Genomic DNA, 18,642 nt, shown 5'->3' with positions numbered 1-18,642 from the left:
CGTTCTTAAAGATAGCATTAGGAAGGCCATTTGGACCTGCCACTCCCTCTGTCTTAAGTTTTAATATAAAACCTCTTAGTTCCTTCTCGTTAGTCAGGTTGTATAGCTCATTGCTAAATGACTCTGATCGTATTCATCTGCCTTCTGCATGTTCCGGGGCGGGTGATGATTGTATTTCTTCCTGACAGATGTGTCCACCCTCAGATGAGTACCACACCTGAACTGGGCTACCTGAAGTGGATGGAACTTTTCAGAAGTGACCATCTTGGTGATGGCAAATTTAGGATCTCTGGGACAGGGTGATGCTCACTTCCACTGGATGTGGTCGGGGAGCAGTGGCACCATGAAATCAAATCCTGCCAAACAAATGAAGAAGGGCTGAAGAGACGTGCAAGCAAGAACTGCAGAAGAAGCAACTGACTTGGCACCAGCACTTCTGGCATGTTCGCATATTCTCGACAATTGTGCATCTTGCCATGCAAGCTGCTGATCCTCTGAAGCCTAGGAGCACTGTCAGCACTTCCCCAAAGACTGAGGGACGTCTGTGGAACAGCAGAGCTGTTACCTTGCATCTTGCGGGTACCAAAGACTGAGCTTTGAAGCTCCAAGACCTCAAAAACCGGACACTGGAAAGCACCACTGCACCCGAGCCACCTAGACTGAGCTGAAGTGGGCCATTATAGTCCCCAGATACTGATGACCTATGAAGAAGAAGGACACTGAAGTGCCGCAATAGCAGAAGACTACTGATCTTGGCACCACTCCTACCGGCCTGTCTGCTGTTCCCAGTCAAAACTGCCCAAAGACGTCTTGTCCTGCAGCTGTTGTGCTTTCAAAGCCTGGGAGGACTACCTACTTTCAATAAAGACTCAAGAACTCCCAGGGAGCAGTAGAGCTGCTTCTCTGCAAACTGCAGTTACCCTCCAAAGAAGACATTGAGTGCTTCGGACTACAAAAACACAATGACGCAAAACACCACTGCACCTGTGATTCCTAGCCCAAGCTGAAATGGGCCAATGGTGCCAGCGTTGTCCCCGGCCCTCAAGAGACACAGCCCACTTTGGACTTGCCCACTGTGGACTTCCCACCCCCTCCTGCAGCCTCTATTTGCAGGCCCCCTCACTGAGAGTGCTCCCAGTGATGAAACTCTGATGACTGAAGACACCTCTGCACCCGTCACTCCTTGCCCCTGGAGAAAAGGGACAATGGCATTTCCGAGCATTGCAAAAGTTGAACCCCGCTGTTGGTTTAGCCCGACTGGTCCCCTACACCTAGCCTGCAGCATCTTTTCTGACGAACCGATCTCCATAGACTTGAATGGGTCACCGGACGCTATAAGGCACCTCAGACGCTATAAGGCACCTCTGCACTCGGCCACCCCAGTGCTGTTCGAATTGAATCATGATTTAAAGTATTAAATCCTGTTTTCTTCAAACCTGCTATTTTAACAAGCTACTTACCTGATTTTGGTGCTCTTGTGCCTAAAGGTATATAAGATGAGTGTTATTTGTATAAATTGGTGTGGATCTCCTTATTAAGTTGTGTGTATCATTTATTGGCTGTTTGTGTGCAACAGATGTCTAACACACCTTTCTGATAAGCCTACGGCTGACCGACCACACTACCCCCTAGAAGAGTACCTTGAGATTGTTAGAGCAAGCCTCTGTCCACTGGTAAGGGAATACTTGGACTCTTTGCACAGTATACCTCTTTTTGGTATTACATTTAAATAGCCAGCTTCCTACAGCTATTTATTATCAACCATTTTTGTTAGCGGAACAAATCCCAGGAGTAGACAATGACTTTGCAGCCTACTCGGCAACAGTCATTAAGTAACCCACAAAGTGACTTCCCTTGTAGCTATAGCTTCACTGCATACAGAGCATGCATTGTGAGTTGAAGAGCCTTTCATACAAATACTCAAGATCAAGTTTTCCTTAGGACTCACCCTAATTTCTTGCCAAAAGTCATTTCTCTTTTTTATTTGAATCTGCCTATTGGCATATCTTCCTATTTCCTGCAACTACAGTTGGTGCTGCAAAGATGGGCCACTATGTACTACGTTGATTGTATCAAGACCAATAGAAAAAACAAGCAACCGCTTACTTCTTGCGCTCTGCTGCACCTTGGCAAACAAACGCAAAGGGTGGTCTTGCCCAGTGGATTGTAAAATGCGTTGAGGTTTGTTTTGCTAAAACTAAACACATGTTGCACATTGTGCTTGAATAATGGAGCCAGAGAGTCTCTCATAGGCAATATCTTGGCCATCTTTCCACACAGTCACAAAACATTACTTTCTGGACATTCATGCCAGAAAGAAGCAGAAGTCAGGCGAACTGTTCTTACAACATTACTCCAACCATCTTCCAATGCTGCTTATAAGCCACTACTTTAGAGTATTGGGTACTACTACTTTTCTGTCTGTGCACTGCATGTGATCTACAGCAGCATATGCTTCAAATGAAAACCTTCCTTACCTGCAGCATTTGGTTTACAGTTTGTAGTACTGTAGATTTGCATGTGGTCCCGTCCCCCCCTTCCTGGATGTAAGCTCACAGAATACAGTACCTTATTCGTCATTGTTAGATTTGGGGGTCTCTAGTTGGCAGAGGTTGGTACCTTTGACTAAATAGGGACCATTGCGTCTAGTCAGGGTAAGGGGGTACACTCCTAAAATAACCCCTGCTCATCCCCTTGGTAGCTCCGCACGTGCAGACAGGCCTATCTCAGAGGCAGTGTGTAAAGCATTTGTGAACACATACAGTAACCCAGTAACAACACTACAGATGGACACCACACAAGTTATAGTATAAAAATAAGTATTTTTATATAGTCTTAACACAAGACCACAAACTACAAAAATCCACAATACTGTACTTAAAAATGTTAGAATTCGGTCAGTTCTCTTAAGACGTAAAATGCGACACTTTAAGTTCAATGTACCTTTGGATGCGTAAAGCTATACAACAAAAGTGTGTGAGGAAAGGTGATGTGTCAGTTCCTTACACCCAAGAACGGTGATGCGTCGGGTCCCTACTGATGCTTAGGGCATGCGCCAGTTCTTCTCGGGGTGGGGAGGTTTATTACTGCACTTCCGTGGCGATGCGGTCCACAGTGCAGTGATGCGATGAAGATCCGGTGCAAGGAAACAAAAAATGGCGTCTTCTCCTTGATGCAACATGATGCGGGCACACGCAACGGGCGTGCGGCAACTCAACGATTCTCCTGAACCGCATGAGGCCCTGCGAAACGCTTCCCGGTGATGTGGCGGCATCTGATGCAACGTCGATCCTCTTCTCCGGCGATGCGAGGTGCTTCGGCAACAATGCTACAGCTGCAGCAGCAGCACGCTTTCCCAGCGATACAACGACGGAGGCTGCGGCAGCGACACGTTTCTCCGATGGTGCGGTGGCATCTGATGCGACGTTGATCCTCTTCTCCGGCATTGCGAGACGCTTCGGCAGCGATGCGACAGCGGCGGCGACACACTTCTTCGTGAGTCGGGCTTCCAGCTCCTTGCGACATGCTTCAGAAAGCCCAACACAACTGCAGGCACTTCCAAAGAACTCTTGGGGAGCTGGTGGGTGAAGTATGTTGTCCCTGAGACTTCAGCAGGAGGCAGGCTCTATCTCAATCCCTTGGAGATACTTCACAAGTTGAATGAAAGTAGCATAAAGTCCTTTCTCCTCGCTTTGGCAGTCAGGCAACCACTGCAGGCAAATCCCCCACGCTTAGGGATAGTCTCTCCTCAGTCTCTCTGGTTCCTCTCCTCAGCAAAGGTTTCTTCTTGTTTCCCATAAGTGATCTAAAGGTCTGGGGTCTGGGTCCCCCTTTTTATACACAGTTTCTCTCTGTTCTCTAAAGGCAGAGATGCCTTTGCCTAGTCCAAACCACTTCTGGTCAGTCCTGGAGCACTCTGTTTACATGACACCTTCTTTCCTTTCACAGTGCAGGGCAGGGACATCAGACGCACCACAGGAGGTAGAGCTAGCATTGTGGAGGGAAGGCACAGCCCTATTCAGGTCCCAAGTGCAACTCCTCCCACCAATCTACATGCAGATCTCTCTATTCAGCCCTGTGCTCCTGGAATCCCCCAGCCCCTGTCACTCAAACTTCAGACAAGGAATACACAACGTAACAGAGGCAGGCTTGGATAGGTAGACAAGAAAATACAGACTTTCTAAAAGTGGTATTTTCAAACATAGAATGTTCAAACAAACCACTAAAAGATGTATTTTATCATTCTGAGTTCATGCCTACTAAACTCGAATTTCTACCTAGTTCCCTGAGTCAGTTAGGATTATAAGAATTAATAATCAAACTGCCCATTCGGATGTATGTCGTTACTACGTAACGACTTGCATTGTAAAAGTTGCGTGGTAAAGGTACTGCGTGTTAAAAGTTGCGTTGTAAACGCTGTTCCCCGCCCATTCTGGACTTTGGGAAGCAGGTAGCCTTGCTATAGTGAAAAACGAAAATGGATGTAATTCACTATTAACACATGCCACACACATCAGAGCTTGTCCTACTTTTTACCTACAATTCACCCTGCCTTTGGGGCAACCATAGGGGTGAATATTATGCAGAAAAGGGAGTAGCAAGTGGGTGCACTTGCACAGTCAACATGGCAGTACCAGACTGCACACAGGCTCTGCAATGGCAGACCTGAGATACACTTTTACAGGCTGCTTCTGCGGGTGGCACAACCGGTGCTGCAAACCCACCAGCAGCATTTGATTAACAAGCCGTGGGCACACTCAGTGCACTGTACTAGAGTCTGACAAGTAAACCAAATCAGCCAATCATGGAGTCACTAATCCATACATCAATTTACAATAGGGAGAGCATATGCACTTTAGCACTGATCAGCAGTGGTAAAGTGTCCAGAGTCCTAAAACCAACAAAAACAGGTTTGACAAAATACAGGAGGAGGGGAAAAAGTTCAGGGATGACCCTGCAACAAGGGCGAAGTCCAACAGTCATTACCTAGTCTATCATCACATACTCTTTCTCCTGTTTAGAAACATAATAACGCCTAGCATCCCCATCTGTTTTCCCATACACCCATATGGAAAAACAGATTCTGAGGTGGAATGTGTGTCATGTTGCATTGTTAGTTTGAAGGAAAGAATCATGTGTTCCCTCAAAGCCATTCCAAGCCCCTTAAATTAGATGGCAGAAGTGTGCAGTGTGTGAATCTGCAGCACCGCACGCTCTAAACCTAGTATAACAATATCTTTCCTTAATTTAACCTAGTGTATTGAAAGAGTTAATCAGTTGCTCAGCATACTGATATGACAGTGATTGAAATACTAAGTGCAGTGAAAGATGCTGGTGCATCAAAAATAACAACAGCAACTACTATACTTACAATAGTAATAACGTGTCTATAAACCTATATAATGAGGAGCAGCATCATAATAGGTGTGGTCTTAATTGTATCTTGAAAAGCAGTTACCGTATATTCCGGCGTATAAGACGACCCCCTACTTTTCTTAATAAAATGTAGGTTTCGTGCTATACTCGCCGTATAAGACTACCCCGACTTCCAACACTTCCAAACATTATGTACCGGTACTGTATTGCCGGCGGGAACCTTCTGCAGTCCCCTTTCAATGCCCATGAACTGAGGAGATGACGTACGGTACTGACGCTCCTCTCCTTCCGATGAATGTGAGGTTTATGGCCACATCGGAAGGAGAGAGAGACGCCAGATCAACGCATGTGCCGCTGTGTCTCTAGGCTGAACTCTCAGTGAGAAAATACCGAAATGCCCCGTGAGACCCTCTCCCATCGGCACTACGGCACTACGGGACTGTAAGAGACTGTGCACTATTTTCGAATCATGTGCAATTTTTGATTCATGTACCGGTAACGTTTGTATTTGTTATTTGTTCTGTTGTACTGGTAATTTTCTCTTCATGTATCATTAACGGTCCTATTGTGAAGCGCGCAGTCACCTTCGGGTAAAGTCCGCACTATATAAAATCGCATACGGTAAATACCGTAGTACAGCTAGAGGGGATTGTAATATAAGGAGTATCAGTATCTGGGAGAGAAGACGCCAGACTGCATGAGGTGGGCCCCGAACAGAGTGCCACAATCTGCTACGGCACAGGGAGTGTGAACGCGCGAGTGAAGCAAGAGCCCAGAGGCCATATTGGAGAGTTTGTGGGTGCTGACTATCCTTTTTCTATCAAAATTAACAGACTAACATGTTCACTTCTCAAATTCCATGTTCCAAATTCAACTATACTAATATACTGCCCAAATAACTGAATAACATATCTACTACTCAAATTACTTCATATTCATACTATACTAATTTTCAACACTAATCCTTTATGGGTTCCGGAGTGGCGTGCTACTCGCCAAAAAAGCGCTACAACATCCATCAGGGGTAACAAGTGCTATATGAATGCAAATCTTTCTTCCCTTTTATCCATCCTCTATCCTTCCCACGCCAAGTAACACACTAATATCCACCACTGAAATTACCTCATATTTCACCATATTAATTCACCACTAATCCTTTATAGGCTCCCTGAATAGCATGCGTCAACAAGCGAGCGATAAATAAATACTAACCTTTGTCCTACTCTATCCTTCTGCTATCATTCCAAATCCAAATAACTGACTAACATATCCACCACTTAAAATGTACTTGCATGTTTCACTATACTAATTCAAAACTAATCCTCTGTGGGTCCCGGAGTAGCGTGCTACCCGCCGAAAAAGCGCTTCGACGCCTCGTCAGGGGTAGTAAGCGCTATATAAATGCAATTACAATACAATACAATACTTGATCTTTGCTTCAAATTCAAAGTCGGTGGAGCATTGCTTCCACTCGTAAAAATTTGGTTTCCGACGTATAAGACGACCCCCGACTTTCGAAAGCATTTTAAGGGGTAAAAAAGTCGTCTTATACGCCGGAAAATACGGTATTTCATCTATGTGGCAAAATCATCCATTTCAAACTGTCTCAGGAGAAAACCTGCCTTGCTATGGTACGTACAGTTTTGTAGAATGTACAATTACTGATGGTAACCTGGATGTGACTACAAAGAATAGCCTGTTTTCAAGTCTTGTACCTTTCACCAAAATGCAACAACTTTTCATTACTTCCGTACTGTCACACTTTAGCAAGCCTCCCTGGCCACTCCTGCTTACCATGGCTGCCAGATGAGGATCAAAACATCTAAGTAAACATACTAGATTTCAGAAGAAGTAGGTTGCTAATATGTGTCACCTTACCTCTCCTTGGCGTGGTTTGGCCTCCTATTGAAAGGGCTGCACTTTAATGCTTTATGTGAAATCTTACCACTGTTCTGCACTTTAATGCTTTATGTGAAATCTTACCACTGTTCTGTGTCTGCACAAAAGAACAAATAAGTGCATTTTGTGCATGGTCATACTCAAGTCAAGTCAAGCATGACGTTTATTTAGACCATTAGGTCTTCAAACCCATAAAGAAATCACCCTTTACAATACATCTAAAAATTTGCTCAATTCATCATACCTTCCAATAGAATTATCCAATTTCCATGAACGTTTTCCCTAGTTTACTCGGCATTAAAACTGTATTGCATACACACATTTATAAAATGACATAACATTTTTAAAAACAATAAAAATTACTATTATACAATATGTTTCTAAAGCAGTATAGGACACATAAGGCTTTATCTAACAGGGAACCTATCCTACTTTTATCATATCTCTCAACCATCCATTTCCCTTTCCATGTAAAACCTTTCCTCGCCCGCCATGTACTTTGCAATGGCTACTGAAATTTCAAAATTTGTCATATCATTGAGAAGTTCGATTGCTTGTGCGAGCGAAACTGACCCATATTTTAAAATAAATTGGACGTAAAAACTGTTTCCGCAAAAGCTAGCACTTTTGGACAGTCCACTAAAATGTGTAAATTATCGCATTGTCATGGTCATACTGCCAGACAGACTTACAGTAGAACAAATTGATATGTAATGGTGCAGCACAGGATATACACCACAGGTTGGGCCATGCACAAAATGTGCATCCAATAATGGGCCTAGTACTGGGGTGAGTGCAGAGCTATGTCAACCCTCATTTACAAATGGAAGCACCTTACTCTGAACCCCACTTGGAATACCTTCACAGGTACGTCTTGAACTGCTGCAAGACTTGTGCATAAGAAGCCACAATACAGATAGTCAACATGTATTTACCATGGCTCAATTGTGTTCCAAGGCTCAGATTCACAAAGGGCTTGCATTGAGTGATGCAAGGCAACACATGCCCTTAAGTCATGTTTACTAAGCCACGTAAAGCCAGCTTACATGGCTCTGCATAGCTTGTATATCTATTGTAAGCAAGTAGCTGCTTTCCGTTACTCTGCATTAGGAAGGCATTCCAGGGGGAAGTGTGGCCGTTCCAAGTCATCTACCCAATTGTGTCACATTCCCAGATTTACTAAAACTAGAAAACATGAGAATGTGTCAAAATGGTACACGTTCCCAGCAGAGGTTTAACAAACAGAAATACGTTGAATTCTCCTCGTTATTTTTTCCTTGAACATGTGCTGCATTCTGCAAGTTGCCTTGCTGCATTGTGTTGTGTGACTTATGACTATATCTGGCCCCATTATACATACTCATGGACAATTGTGGAAATATTTACATTGCATTTTATGAATTACGGTATGAAATAAAATCCTGTTTTCCCTGCATAGGCCCTGTGAGGCCCATCCATGAATCTGTGCTCCATGATCCAAGTGGGTGGACGGTCAATGGCCTGCAGAAATCAGCAGATGTTGGTCTCTCCCAACATGTCACTCATGGGAGCCACTGCATTCACAAGCAGACCATGTGTGCATTTTGATTTTGTGTGCAAGAGGTGGGCTTCCCCAAGATGGACACCACTTGATAGCTCAGCCTTCCAGCTGCTAGCAGGTCCTACTATGAATTGAGATTGCTTGCAGGAAAAATGAACTTTCACATCTATGAGAAGTCTGCAGCTACTCACAGGCATGTGACTTTGTGTTTGCAAGCTGGGCCACTTATGTAACTGGTACAGCTTCTTAAAAGACACCAGCAAGGGCCTGTGTTGTATCTTTAGGACTGCAACTCGTCTGGCTGTTCAAGTTTGCATCACTTCCATCTTGCAATGTACTTTCCTGGAGAGTGCAATATATTTGTTGTTGCAACAATCTAGACACGTCAGCATCAACATACTCACACACCAGCCTACCTTTTGTTTCTTATGTCAGCATGGCAATGCGTTTTCTGAATATGTTAATCAAAATACATTCTTTTCAAAATGGCGTTGCCTTTTGGGTGAAGGAGAGTCACATTTCAATCATATCTCCAGGTTTTTAACGTTACATAGTTGAGAACGAGGTTTAGCAAACGGAGTACACTGAAAGGGTAGGTGATTTGATCTCCCATTGCAGAGTAAAAACACCTCTTTTTGGAGCAGTTTAGACGCAAACAACCCTCTGATTCTCATACATGTGCCTGGCAGTTCGAGATTTCTGGGTGGGTTCCAGATTCTATTCCTAGAGAGGAGTGGGTGTGCGTCATTTGCTTGCAGTTCAAAGAAAAGCTGGCATTGCTCAAAGATGTTAGCCAGATGGTGTTTACATACATTGAATAGCATTATGTAAATATGGTGAATTTGACATGGTGAATAAATCAAATAATGAAAAATGTGTTCGCGATTGTGCAAAACAGTTGGCGGTAGTGTAGTGGAACAGGAGTGGAGCAAACCAGCCTGACTCTCCCATCTCATAAAATAGGAAAGGTAAGTAGAAAGAAGAAAATAAAGCATAGGTTTTTCAACATATTAATATGTGGTCTCAACAGCAGGAACCATGCATAGATGCTGGATTCGAGAAAATAGACGAGTTAGCGATGGATACCTATGAATATGTGCAGTGACATCAACAAAAGAATTGCTTTGAATGCTTTGAGGGAGCTTTGAGGGATCTCCTCTTTAAATTCAAGTGCAAGAAAAGTGGTGAACTGGCAATGGCCACCACAGAGTGTGCGTGCTGGAATCTAGCATTAGAAGGGGCCAGTTAAGTTGTGGGTGCCTGCTTGGTGAACCCAATGGGTTGGGTCTTGTGGTCACTTCCAAAACATAATGCACGTAACCAAGAAAATTTGTCGATACACATGCTGCAGGAAAACATTTGATGTAGAGATCGAAATAACTTTGGCCTTAATGAAGCTTGGCACACACATGTAACTGCACATTGAAAAACCTAATGAACATTGGAACCTCACAGGCTAACACCTGGAGCTGTGACAGGAACACCCTTTCATTGATTTCCCACCCCTAGCCTTGTAAAGAGGTTGTGATCTATGCTAAAGCTGTAACTCACATCTTCATGTGTACCTGATTTGTGTAGGAGTCAGTGGACCACAATTGCGTATGAGAATTAAGGCCATCAGTTGATCGTCATTTCAATAGTTCAGCAGCTCTACTCTCACAACTCTTATATTTGATTCAGTACTCACTCATAGGCGCGCTGAATCCTAACTGATGATTTTGCAGTGGGCACATCTCTGCACCATACTTAGAAAGCTGATTGATCGTCACCACTTTGTAATAGTAGATTTATATAAGTTTGTAGTTTCTGATTTATAATGACATCCCTTACATCATGGGTAACTGCATCGGGATCGCTACATCGTCTGCAACTACATAGAGTAGATAAGTACATAAAAATGATACCACTACATTGTCAACTATTACATCAACCCTATCCTCACCCAAATGTATATTGTATTTTTAATGTTTTTCGAATTATGTTCATTTCCATGTTAATCCCATTATTGGTTTGTTTGTTGACCTACGAGTGTAATTGTTTAAGCATATATATGTATGTCATTGAATGTAGTAACTTAACCATGAATTTTTTAATTTATACGTTTGAAATAATTTCTTAATAGCATATCCTTTCATTAAATGCTTGTTTTTAATGGATTGAACTCATCCTTTTTTATATTTTAGGTCCATTGTGCACTGTCAAAAGCATTATTCTGTAGTTTGGTACAACACCCAATAACTACAAAAAACTTTATGTAAGGGAAATTCTGCTTCCTTATTCAAAAATTATTTTCAGTTTTATAAGAATATGACCATTACCCTAAAGATCATCACCTAAAACTGTAACATGGTTATGATCCGAAACCTAATCCATATTTATATTCAACAGTTATGGTCAACCATACCCCCTTCCAGTACACAGTGTTCATGAGTTTATAGATGATATAACAGATTAGTTCTATCATCAGTTACATTACATATCACATAACTATTTACATTATTGATGACATCATTGAATATGTACGAGGTCACTCCATAAAGACCACTGGGCTCAATCTTGCTCCAGCCCTTCTTTGCCTTCTAGCTAGTACTCCTTTCCACTCTATTCCTTCTATCAGGGACTTTCATCCTGCTGCATTGTTTCCATTCCTGTCATGCTACCTCACTTTTGCTGTTCCTTGCAGCTTCCTCCTTTGTGCAGTAGTATTTTTCTCATTCCTCACTTTTCCATCTCAAACTAAGAATCTACCTTTCCCTTTCTTAATGGTTTCTGCTCCCTTTCTACACGACTGTCAGCTTTATTGCGCCTTGCATCGATTGCTGTGTATGACCCAATCGTATTCCAGTAGAATGCTCTTTTGATAAAGGTACTGTGAAAGTAAAATAACAAATACATAAATGAACAGTGTAAGCGGTTGTAGAGAGAGGATTCAGGAATGTAGCAAGTATGCAAGTTAAAAACATCAGACTGGTTATGAGGTCAAAGGCGTTATTTATGGGTAGTTATTTGTTTTGTTACTATTAGAGTTTTAAAAGTAAATATTTATTTCCCTTTTGCAAGTTTTAGCAGGTGGTCGTTTTTTACTTTTTTCTTTTGATGGGTTTTCCATCAGCGCAGTTTCGATTTGCCAATAAATATTTCTTTAAACAACAAGGGCCCATAAAATGGGGGAAATATGTTGCCATTTCACTGAAAGTGAAGTCACTAGAGTCAAACGTCATGTGATGTAATTTCAACTTTCATATTATTACTAAATAACAGCACTTTTTGAGATCAAAGTTACAATTGGTTGATTAACCCACAAGGCTCTGCAACTAAATAAATCACAATATTGGTCCAAGCAGCTCAAAATATTTCGTTTATAAATAGGTCGTTGAAGTGGGAGTTTCTTCTTCCTTAAACTGCCAAAATTCAGATCCACCCAAGCTCAACTCAAACCTTCCTCTGAAGTCGCAACATCTTTGTAGAATTTTCTTCCTGGCGATGTAGGACCCAACTCCACATGATGCTGGCATCTAATTGCCCACTTGTTTGCACTTTTCCTGCCTCAAGTGTAACATCCTGCTTTATCTTCAGAAGTGCACGCCACTTTTCAGGTTTACTGATGCCTTCTGTTTGTTTCAAAACGTAAATTAATACTGCTCAGTTGTCATTATTGTATGCCTCTTCTCATTGTGTAACGCACCCTAATACTGCCTGGTGCAGGAGCACTGTATACAACCGTTCAATAAAAATGTAAAATAAGTTGCGAGAGTGTATTATCAATTTCAATCTGCGACAGGAAATACCATATGTAGGGGGCTCATCCTAGTCGTAGCATTAGGAAAAGCTGGCCAGCAGACACAGCAGAACAGTGCATCGAAAAAGTAATCCCATGGCCACAAATTTGAAACTATAGGATGACATCTATCGAACTGGGGTAATAATTATGAAACTTGGGCCTTAAAAACATTATTTTATGACAAAACGTGCATATATGTTTGTGTATTGTTACCTAAATTCACTGGAAAGGAATCTACAAAAATGCTCTCTTCTTATTACAGCTTTTACAAAAACTCGAAGAAAGTGGCTTGGAGACAGAAGGGATATTACGCGTCCCCGGATCAGCATTAAGGGTTAAGGTACTGTAATCACCTTCATCGGGGTATACAGTGACATAGCTGTAAGGCAGCAGGCACCAGCCTGATTCCTGTATCCTCAATGTGAAGGGATAACACTCTAGGATGCAAACGTGCTGCTTGTTATAGTATGAATACCTGGCACTTTTAAATGCATTTACTATTGCGGAATTAAATGCCATGTTCAGCAGTGGCAGCTGCTAACGAGTGGTGGGGCGGGGCAGGGGGGTTAAGGAGTGGGGGCGAACGGAATGAAAAAAAACCTTACCTGGGTACTGCCGCCCTCTGCCTTCCGTCGTCAGTCCTCCATCGACGAAGCAGGTACCACAAAAGCTACCATAGCCAATCACACCGCTGCTGTCACCAGCATGACAGCAGCATCGTGATTGGTCTGAGCGCCACCATGGCTTGGTGCTCAGACAGGGACTGGGATCCTGTGCATGTTCTCCATCCAGGTTGTGCGATACAGCCTGGTGTAGATCATGTTAAGAGCGCATGACTGTTTGGCCGGCCCAAGACGGCCAGCCAAAAAATCATGCACACTTAGGGAGTGTCCACCACCCCTCCCCCTGCTCTGGCCAGCCCTGCCTTCCACCTAAGCCAGTATGGAGCAATAAAATGATGATAAGATTGCGTTATTATCATGTTATTGTTCCTTTTTTAACTGCTCGGAGAGCAGTGGGGGACGATCCTCCGCTCTAGGAGCCGCCGCTGATGTTCAGGATGCAGTTTTGCGTTAGAGAACCCCATTCAAGAGGTGGGAAGTGGAGGGATCAAGTCATAAAATGCCTTGAGAGTTTTTAAATGCCACAAACTTGAGAGTTTGTTTGCATGCACCAGCTCCACTCATACCCTTTCCGGCGTGGAAATGGCACTGCTGCAAAGCCAGCCCCCAGTAACAAAAAGGCCCCCACTGCTCCAAAACTGGCCCACTATCAATGCAGAGTTAAAGAAAATCAGGACAAGACGAGCCCATGCACTAAGTGTACATTCGCACATATGTGCGTGTTATTGATGGACTGATGGGTGCCCGCTTTAACTGCTGGTCATAGGCCCATTTTTCACGGGATGCACGCCTATATTGCTGCACTGGCCCCCAGGGATAGACTTGTAGGGAATGTTGCATTCAAGTATTAAGTGGCGCTTAAAACACTGAGATGAAAGCTCCTCTGCTTTTGATTTATTCCCACTCAGTCTGCCCCTAAAGCTAGCCAACACAAAGCAAAGTGAACGACTCCTCTAAGTGTATCCAGATTTTCTTTATCAAAACCATTGCATGTTATGATGACGTGTTGGGTTGGGTTGGCAGATTTTCAGCTGGGTGTTTGTTAATGTTCGAAACATAAGGATTGGATTAAATTGACCTTTCCTTCCAAGTAAAGGAAAAAAAATGCACATTTATTTTTTGGCATCTGTTACTGTACTTACCAAAAGCCCATCCGCACCGGGGGCTAGTTTTCTCATCTAACCTGTTCAGTTTCATTGCATTGCCACAGAATAGCGCTGATTCACAAAGATTTGCTATGAATGTGTGTGACTTGCTCTTCAATAACTCCTGGAATACTCTTGAATGCCAATGGTAATCCAGCAGTACTACAAAAGAAAATCACAGTGAAATCTTCGTGTACCAGGCCTTCAGAATTTCATTTTTTTTATTTTGACATTTTTACTGATTGGGTTCTCTTTTCCTTCTTGATTGGACGCATTTTATCCGCTGTCCCTAACATCACCATGTTTATAATTTTCATAATAAAAGTACCTTTTTGTATAAAAAAAACACTTCACTAACATGGTTGCTGCTGGATTAGCACGCTGGTTTGCTGGGTCTGGTGGCTTAGTGGACTCATGCGTCCACAGTAGGAGCTTCTGTTTGACCTCATGGTCACAGGTTCAAATCGTGGGTGAGTCCACCCAGCATTTCATCTTTCTGAGGACCATAAAATGAGTTCGGTTGAATTGGGTAACATTAAATATCTGTTATTCAGCGCCAATATACTCTTCTGGATGAATGTGCGCAATGTAAATTTGGTACTTACACCAAATTAAAGGCTATTATTTTGCATCAGTTTGCAGACTACTTTATTCTAGTGTACAGTTCATCATCCCTTGATATTAGTTTCAACCTTGTCTTTAGTTCACACCGAACCGTATTTCACCAAATCTTAAATTGTTACGGACACTGAATGCTCAACTGATCAAGGGCTATATAAAGTTTTGTTTTAATATATACTCGTCTAAACCAATCAGTGAGCTCAGTGCTCCCTAAATCATCTATTAGTATTGCAAAGCTAGATTAGTGGAATTAGTAGTATACTACCTGTATGGTAGGATACTACTAATTCTATCACATGTTTGATAGAAATAAACAGCCCAATTCACAGACGTTTCCTGCTGTAAGTTCAGTTTCCACAAGTGCAGAGGTGTAAAACCATTGACTTGTGCACAATATGAACCAGAATGGTGTTATATTGCACATGATTAAATGATATTTCAGGATTCAGGGTCGTACTGAGACAAAAATAGTTTCAACAAAAAGAGGGAAAACCAATATAACTCGAGGGACTGGGTATAATCAATTATCTCTATACAAATGTTCCTCAAGGAATTTGTTTCAGTGATTAATCACATTTTTCATCAAGTCACCAAAATAGTGAACAAAGAAATTCTTACAACAGGGATATATTCAAAAGAAGTTTTATTCTTGAAGAGCAATACATTCTATTCCGGTTCTTAGCAACACTGTCACTACTAATATTCCACAGCTTTATAGTAGTGTAACACCCCTTTGTCAGTAAATTAGATTGATAATTTCATAAATGTTTTCCATACAACACCTTTGTAATAGTTTTAACATATATGTACGCAACACAGATGTAAAAAAAATGACCGATGTATACAAATACAAAACGGGTGTCAATATGTCGACATTTCTGTCTTTCTTTGGTCACACAGATCCATAAGATCATCCTCAGGACACAGCATTGCTCAGTATCCAGACATTCCTATGCAGAATAAAAACAGTAAATACAACAGTGAATAACCCCTAGGCTCTATAAATGTATCTGTACTTCGTCTGCTCACACTGCAGTCCAACATCAGTGACTGGCCATCAAGGCATGCATAAATAATATGACAGGCCTCCACCTACTTATAACTATATACCACAGAAAGTGTGAAAACAGAAACTATATACCACCAAAAGTGGGAAAACAGAAAACCGTAAGCCAGTGGGTAACACCCAGGAGCCAATAAGGCACACCCTAGTGACTCACACCATAAAGACCGAATTTCTTACTCTATGTCACGTTCCTTCTTCTCCTTGCCTGAAAAAAGATCTGCGCATAGATCAAGGGTGGGGTCAATACTCTCAATTACGTCCACAGCCACTCGTATCATAAGTTAGAAACAAGAAACTGATTCGGAATACATTCAAGCACTCTTACCTATATAATCCAATTTCACTCTGTAGCTATTCCATCAACCAATGTTTCTTAACTGCGGGAAAAGCAAGTATAACATCAGTCGTTAGTACTGACAACGACCAGAGTCCTTTATATTTTAAAAAAATTAACCCAATTGCATCGGTTTACTTACATCATGTAGAGAATCAATCTCCCATACGCGAATTGTGGCTGAATGCTAACCTATGACCCCATCCACATGAAAAACATCACAACGTGACCGTTATCTTGGAAGTATTCCTGTAGAACAGTGAAACGTCTAGAGCGCATAGCGCTCGCAACGAGCGTTCAACATTTGAACAACGGCTCTTTATTTGTTTCAGAGCTACACTCATTGGAAACAGTAAACCAATTGGAAGAATGTATTTACTCCCATCATAGCCAACTTCTGAATAATCTACTCATAATGTGCTCATACTTCTGAACATACTAAAATTCATACTCAAATGCGGGATGTATGAAGCAACAACCACATCTGCAAAAATTATTCCAGACGCCATTTACCTCTCATAGGTAGCATTAATAGTTAGAACGGCCAAGCATATAATACAGCCTAAAATGAATGTCCTCCTATCCAGAATCATTCATCCAGTTAACCGTTCACTCATGCACATTACTAACCTAGTTTTCTCATACCAAGTACCTCGATCAAACATACTCCATCATAAACACATGTTATTCAGTAGAACCGAGATTATTGAGATGTTTAATATTTTGAATCTGCGGCTAGCGGTACAATGTTGCCAGAGTGTGCCATTCGACAAACAAATTCAGTCCCTTCTCCACAGTCTTAGCTGACCAAATCCATCTGTTTTCCTTGAATGTGAGCAGACGATCAACATTCCAACAACGTCTATTGCCCTTAACCATCTCTAATACAAACCATTGCATGTCAGTTGGTGCATGAGATTTCAATAAGTAATGCTCCACCAAGGTTGCTGTTGTTATTTTGCATCGTATCCTTGATTCATATTGTATTATACGTTTTTTCACTTCTTGTGCGATTATTGTAAAACAGTAAGCATGGGCATTGAATACAATAAATTACATTCTTTGACAGACAATTTGAGTGATGTTTTAATACCCATTCCTTCTCATTTAAAACCCCTGCTTTTATCACCATAGTGGTGGCACAGGCGGAACAGTGCCCACATGGGTAATTCCTCACAACTGGCATTAAACCCCACATATCCTGTTACGTGGTTACTCTTGGTTCATTGTATGCCCTGACTAGATGGTCTCTTAGATTTCTCCCACGTTTAAAAGCAAAGCGTGGCGTCTGCATTGTGAGTCAACCTTACTTATTAGATGCCAGTTCTTTAAAATTATGTTTCTAATTTCATTGGACCATCTGCCATAGGTCATAATGCATGTGATCGCATTGCAATCTGTGTTTTGTTTGTCTTTAACCTGTAGCAGTGCATCCCTATCATAGTACCACGCCCTTTTCATGGACCGCTTCACCATACGATAGGGGTATTCTCTCATAATGAGCTTTTCTTGTAGGATTTTGGCATCTTTAAAGAAATCCTCCCTTCTGGTACAGTTCCGCTTTATTGTTAGGAACTGTCCAAAAGTGAGATTGTCACGTAAATTCTGTGGATGACAACTAGTGTACTTTAGAAGCGTATTCCTTGCTGTAGGTTTAGTATTCAGATTCATTGCGAGCTGTCCTTCATTATTCCAGACCTTCAGATCTAAAAAATGTATACTCTCATAGCTGTATTCCATAGTAAATCTAAGATTGCCATTTTGTAAGTTTAACCACTCGTGGAACTTCAAAAGAGTGAATGCGGGATCATTCCAGACCAGACATACATCATCTATGTACCTCAAATACTTTTTAATATGTTGTGCATATGGGTTGTTGTTATAGATTACCTCATCCTCAAAGTAAGTGATGTGCATGGGTGAACGGTTACCTGGATGAATGATTCTGGATAGGAGGACATTGATATTAAGCTGTATTATATGCTTGGCCGTTCTAACTATTAATGCTACCTCTAAGGGGTATATGGCGTCTGGGATCATTTTTGCAAATGTGGTTGATGCTTCATACATATCGCATTTGAGTATGAATTTTAGTATGTTCAGAATTATGAGCACATTATGAGTAGGTTATTCAGAAGTTGGCTATGATGGGAGTAAATACATTCTTCCAATTGGTTTACTGTTTCCAATGAGTGTAGCCCTGAAACAAATTAAGAGCCGTTGTTCAAATGTTGAATGTTCGTTGCGAGCGCTATGC

General features: G+C 41.9%; 1 protein-coding gene across 6 annotated transcripts in view; it reads left to right on the top strand.

Moving 5' to 3' along the window:
- LOC147723120 (rho GTPase-activating protein 28-like) overlaps window positions 1–18,642 on the top strand; it is a 1,353,671-nt gene that overhangs the window by 1,197,082 nt on the left and 137,947 nt on the right. For all 6 annotated transcript variants that reach the window (XM_086965471.1, XM_086965470.1, XM_086965472.1 and 3 more), the window contains one exon: window positions 12,859–12,936. In XM_086965471.1, the coding sequence (XP_086821597.1) occupies window positions 12,859–12,936 (78 nt within the window). The remainder of the gene's footprint in view (window positions 1–12,858; window positions 12,937–18,642) is intronic.

This window comes from Lissotriton vulgaris, chromosome 4_1, assembly GCF_964263255.1.
Source record: "Lissotriton vulgaris chromosome 4_1, aLisVul1.2, whole genome shotgun sequence".
Lineage (NCBI taxonomy): Eukaryota > Metazoa > Chordata > Amphibia > Caudata > Salamandridae > Lissotriton > Lissotriton vulgaris.
Note: the sequence above shows the minus strand (reverse complement) of the source record. Positions and strands in the feature narration are given on the sequence as shown.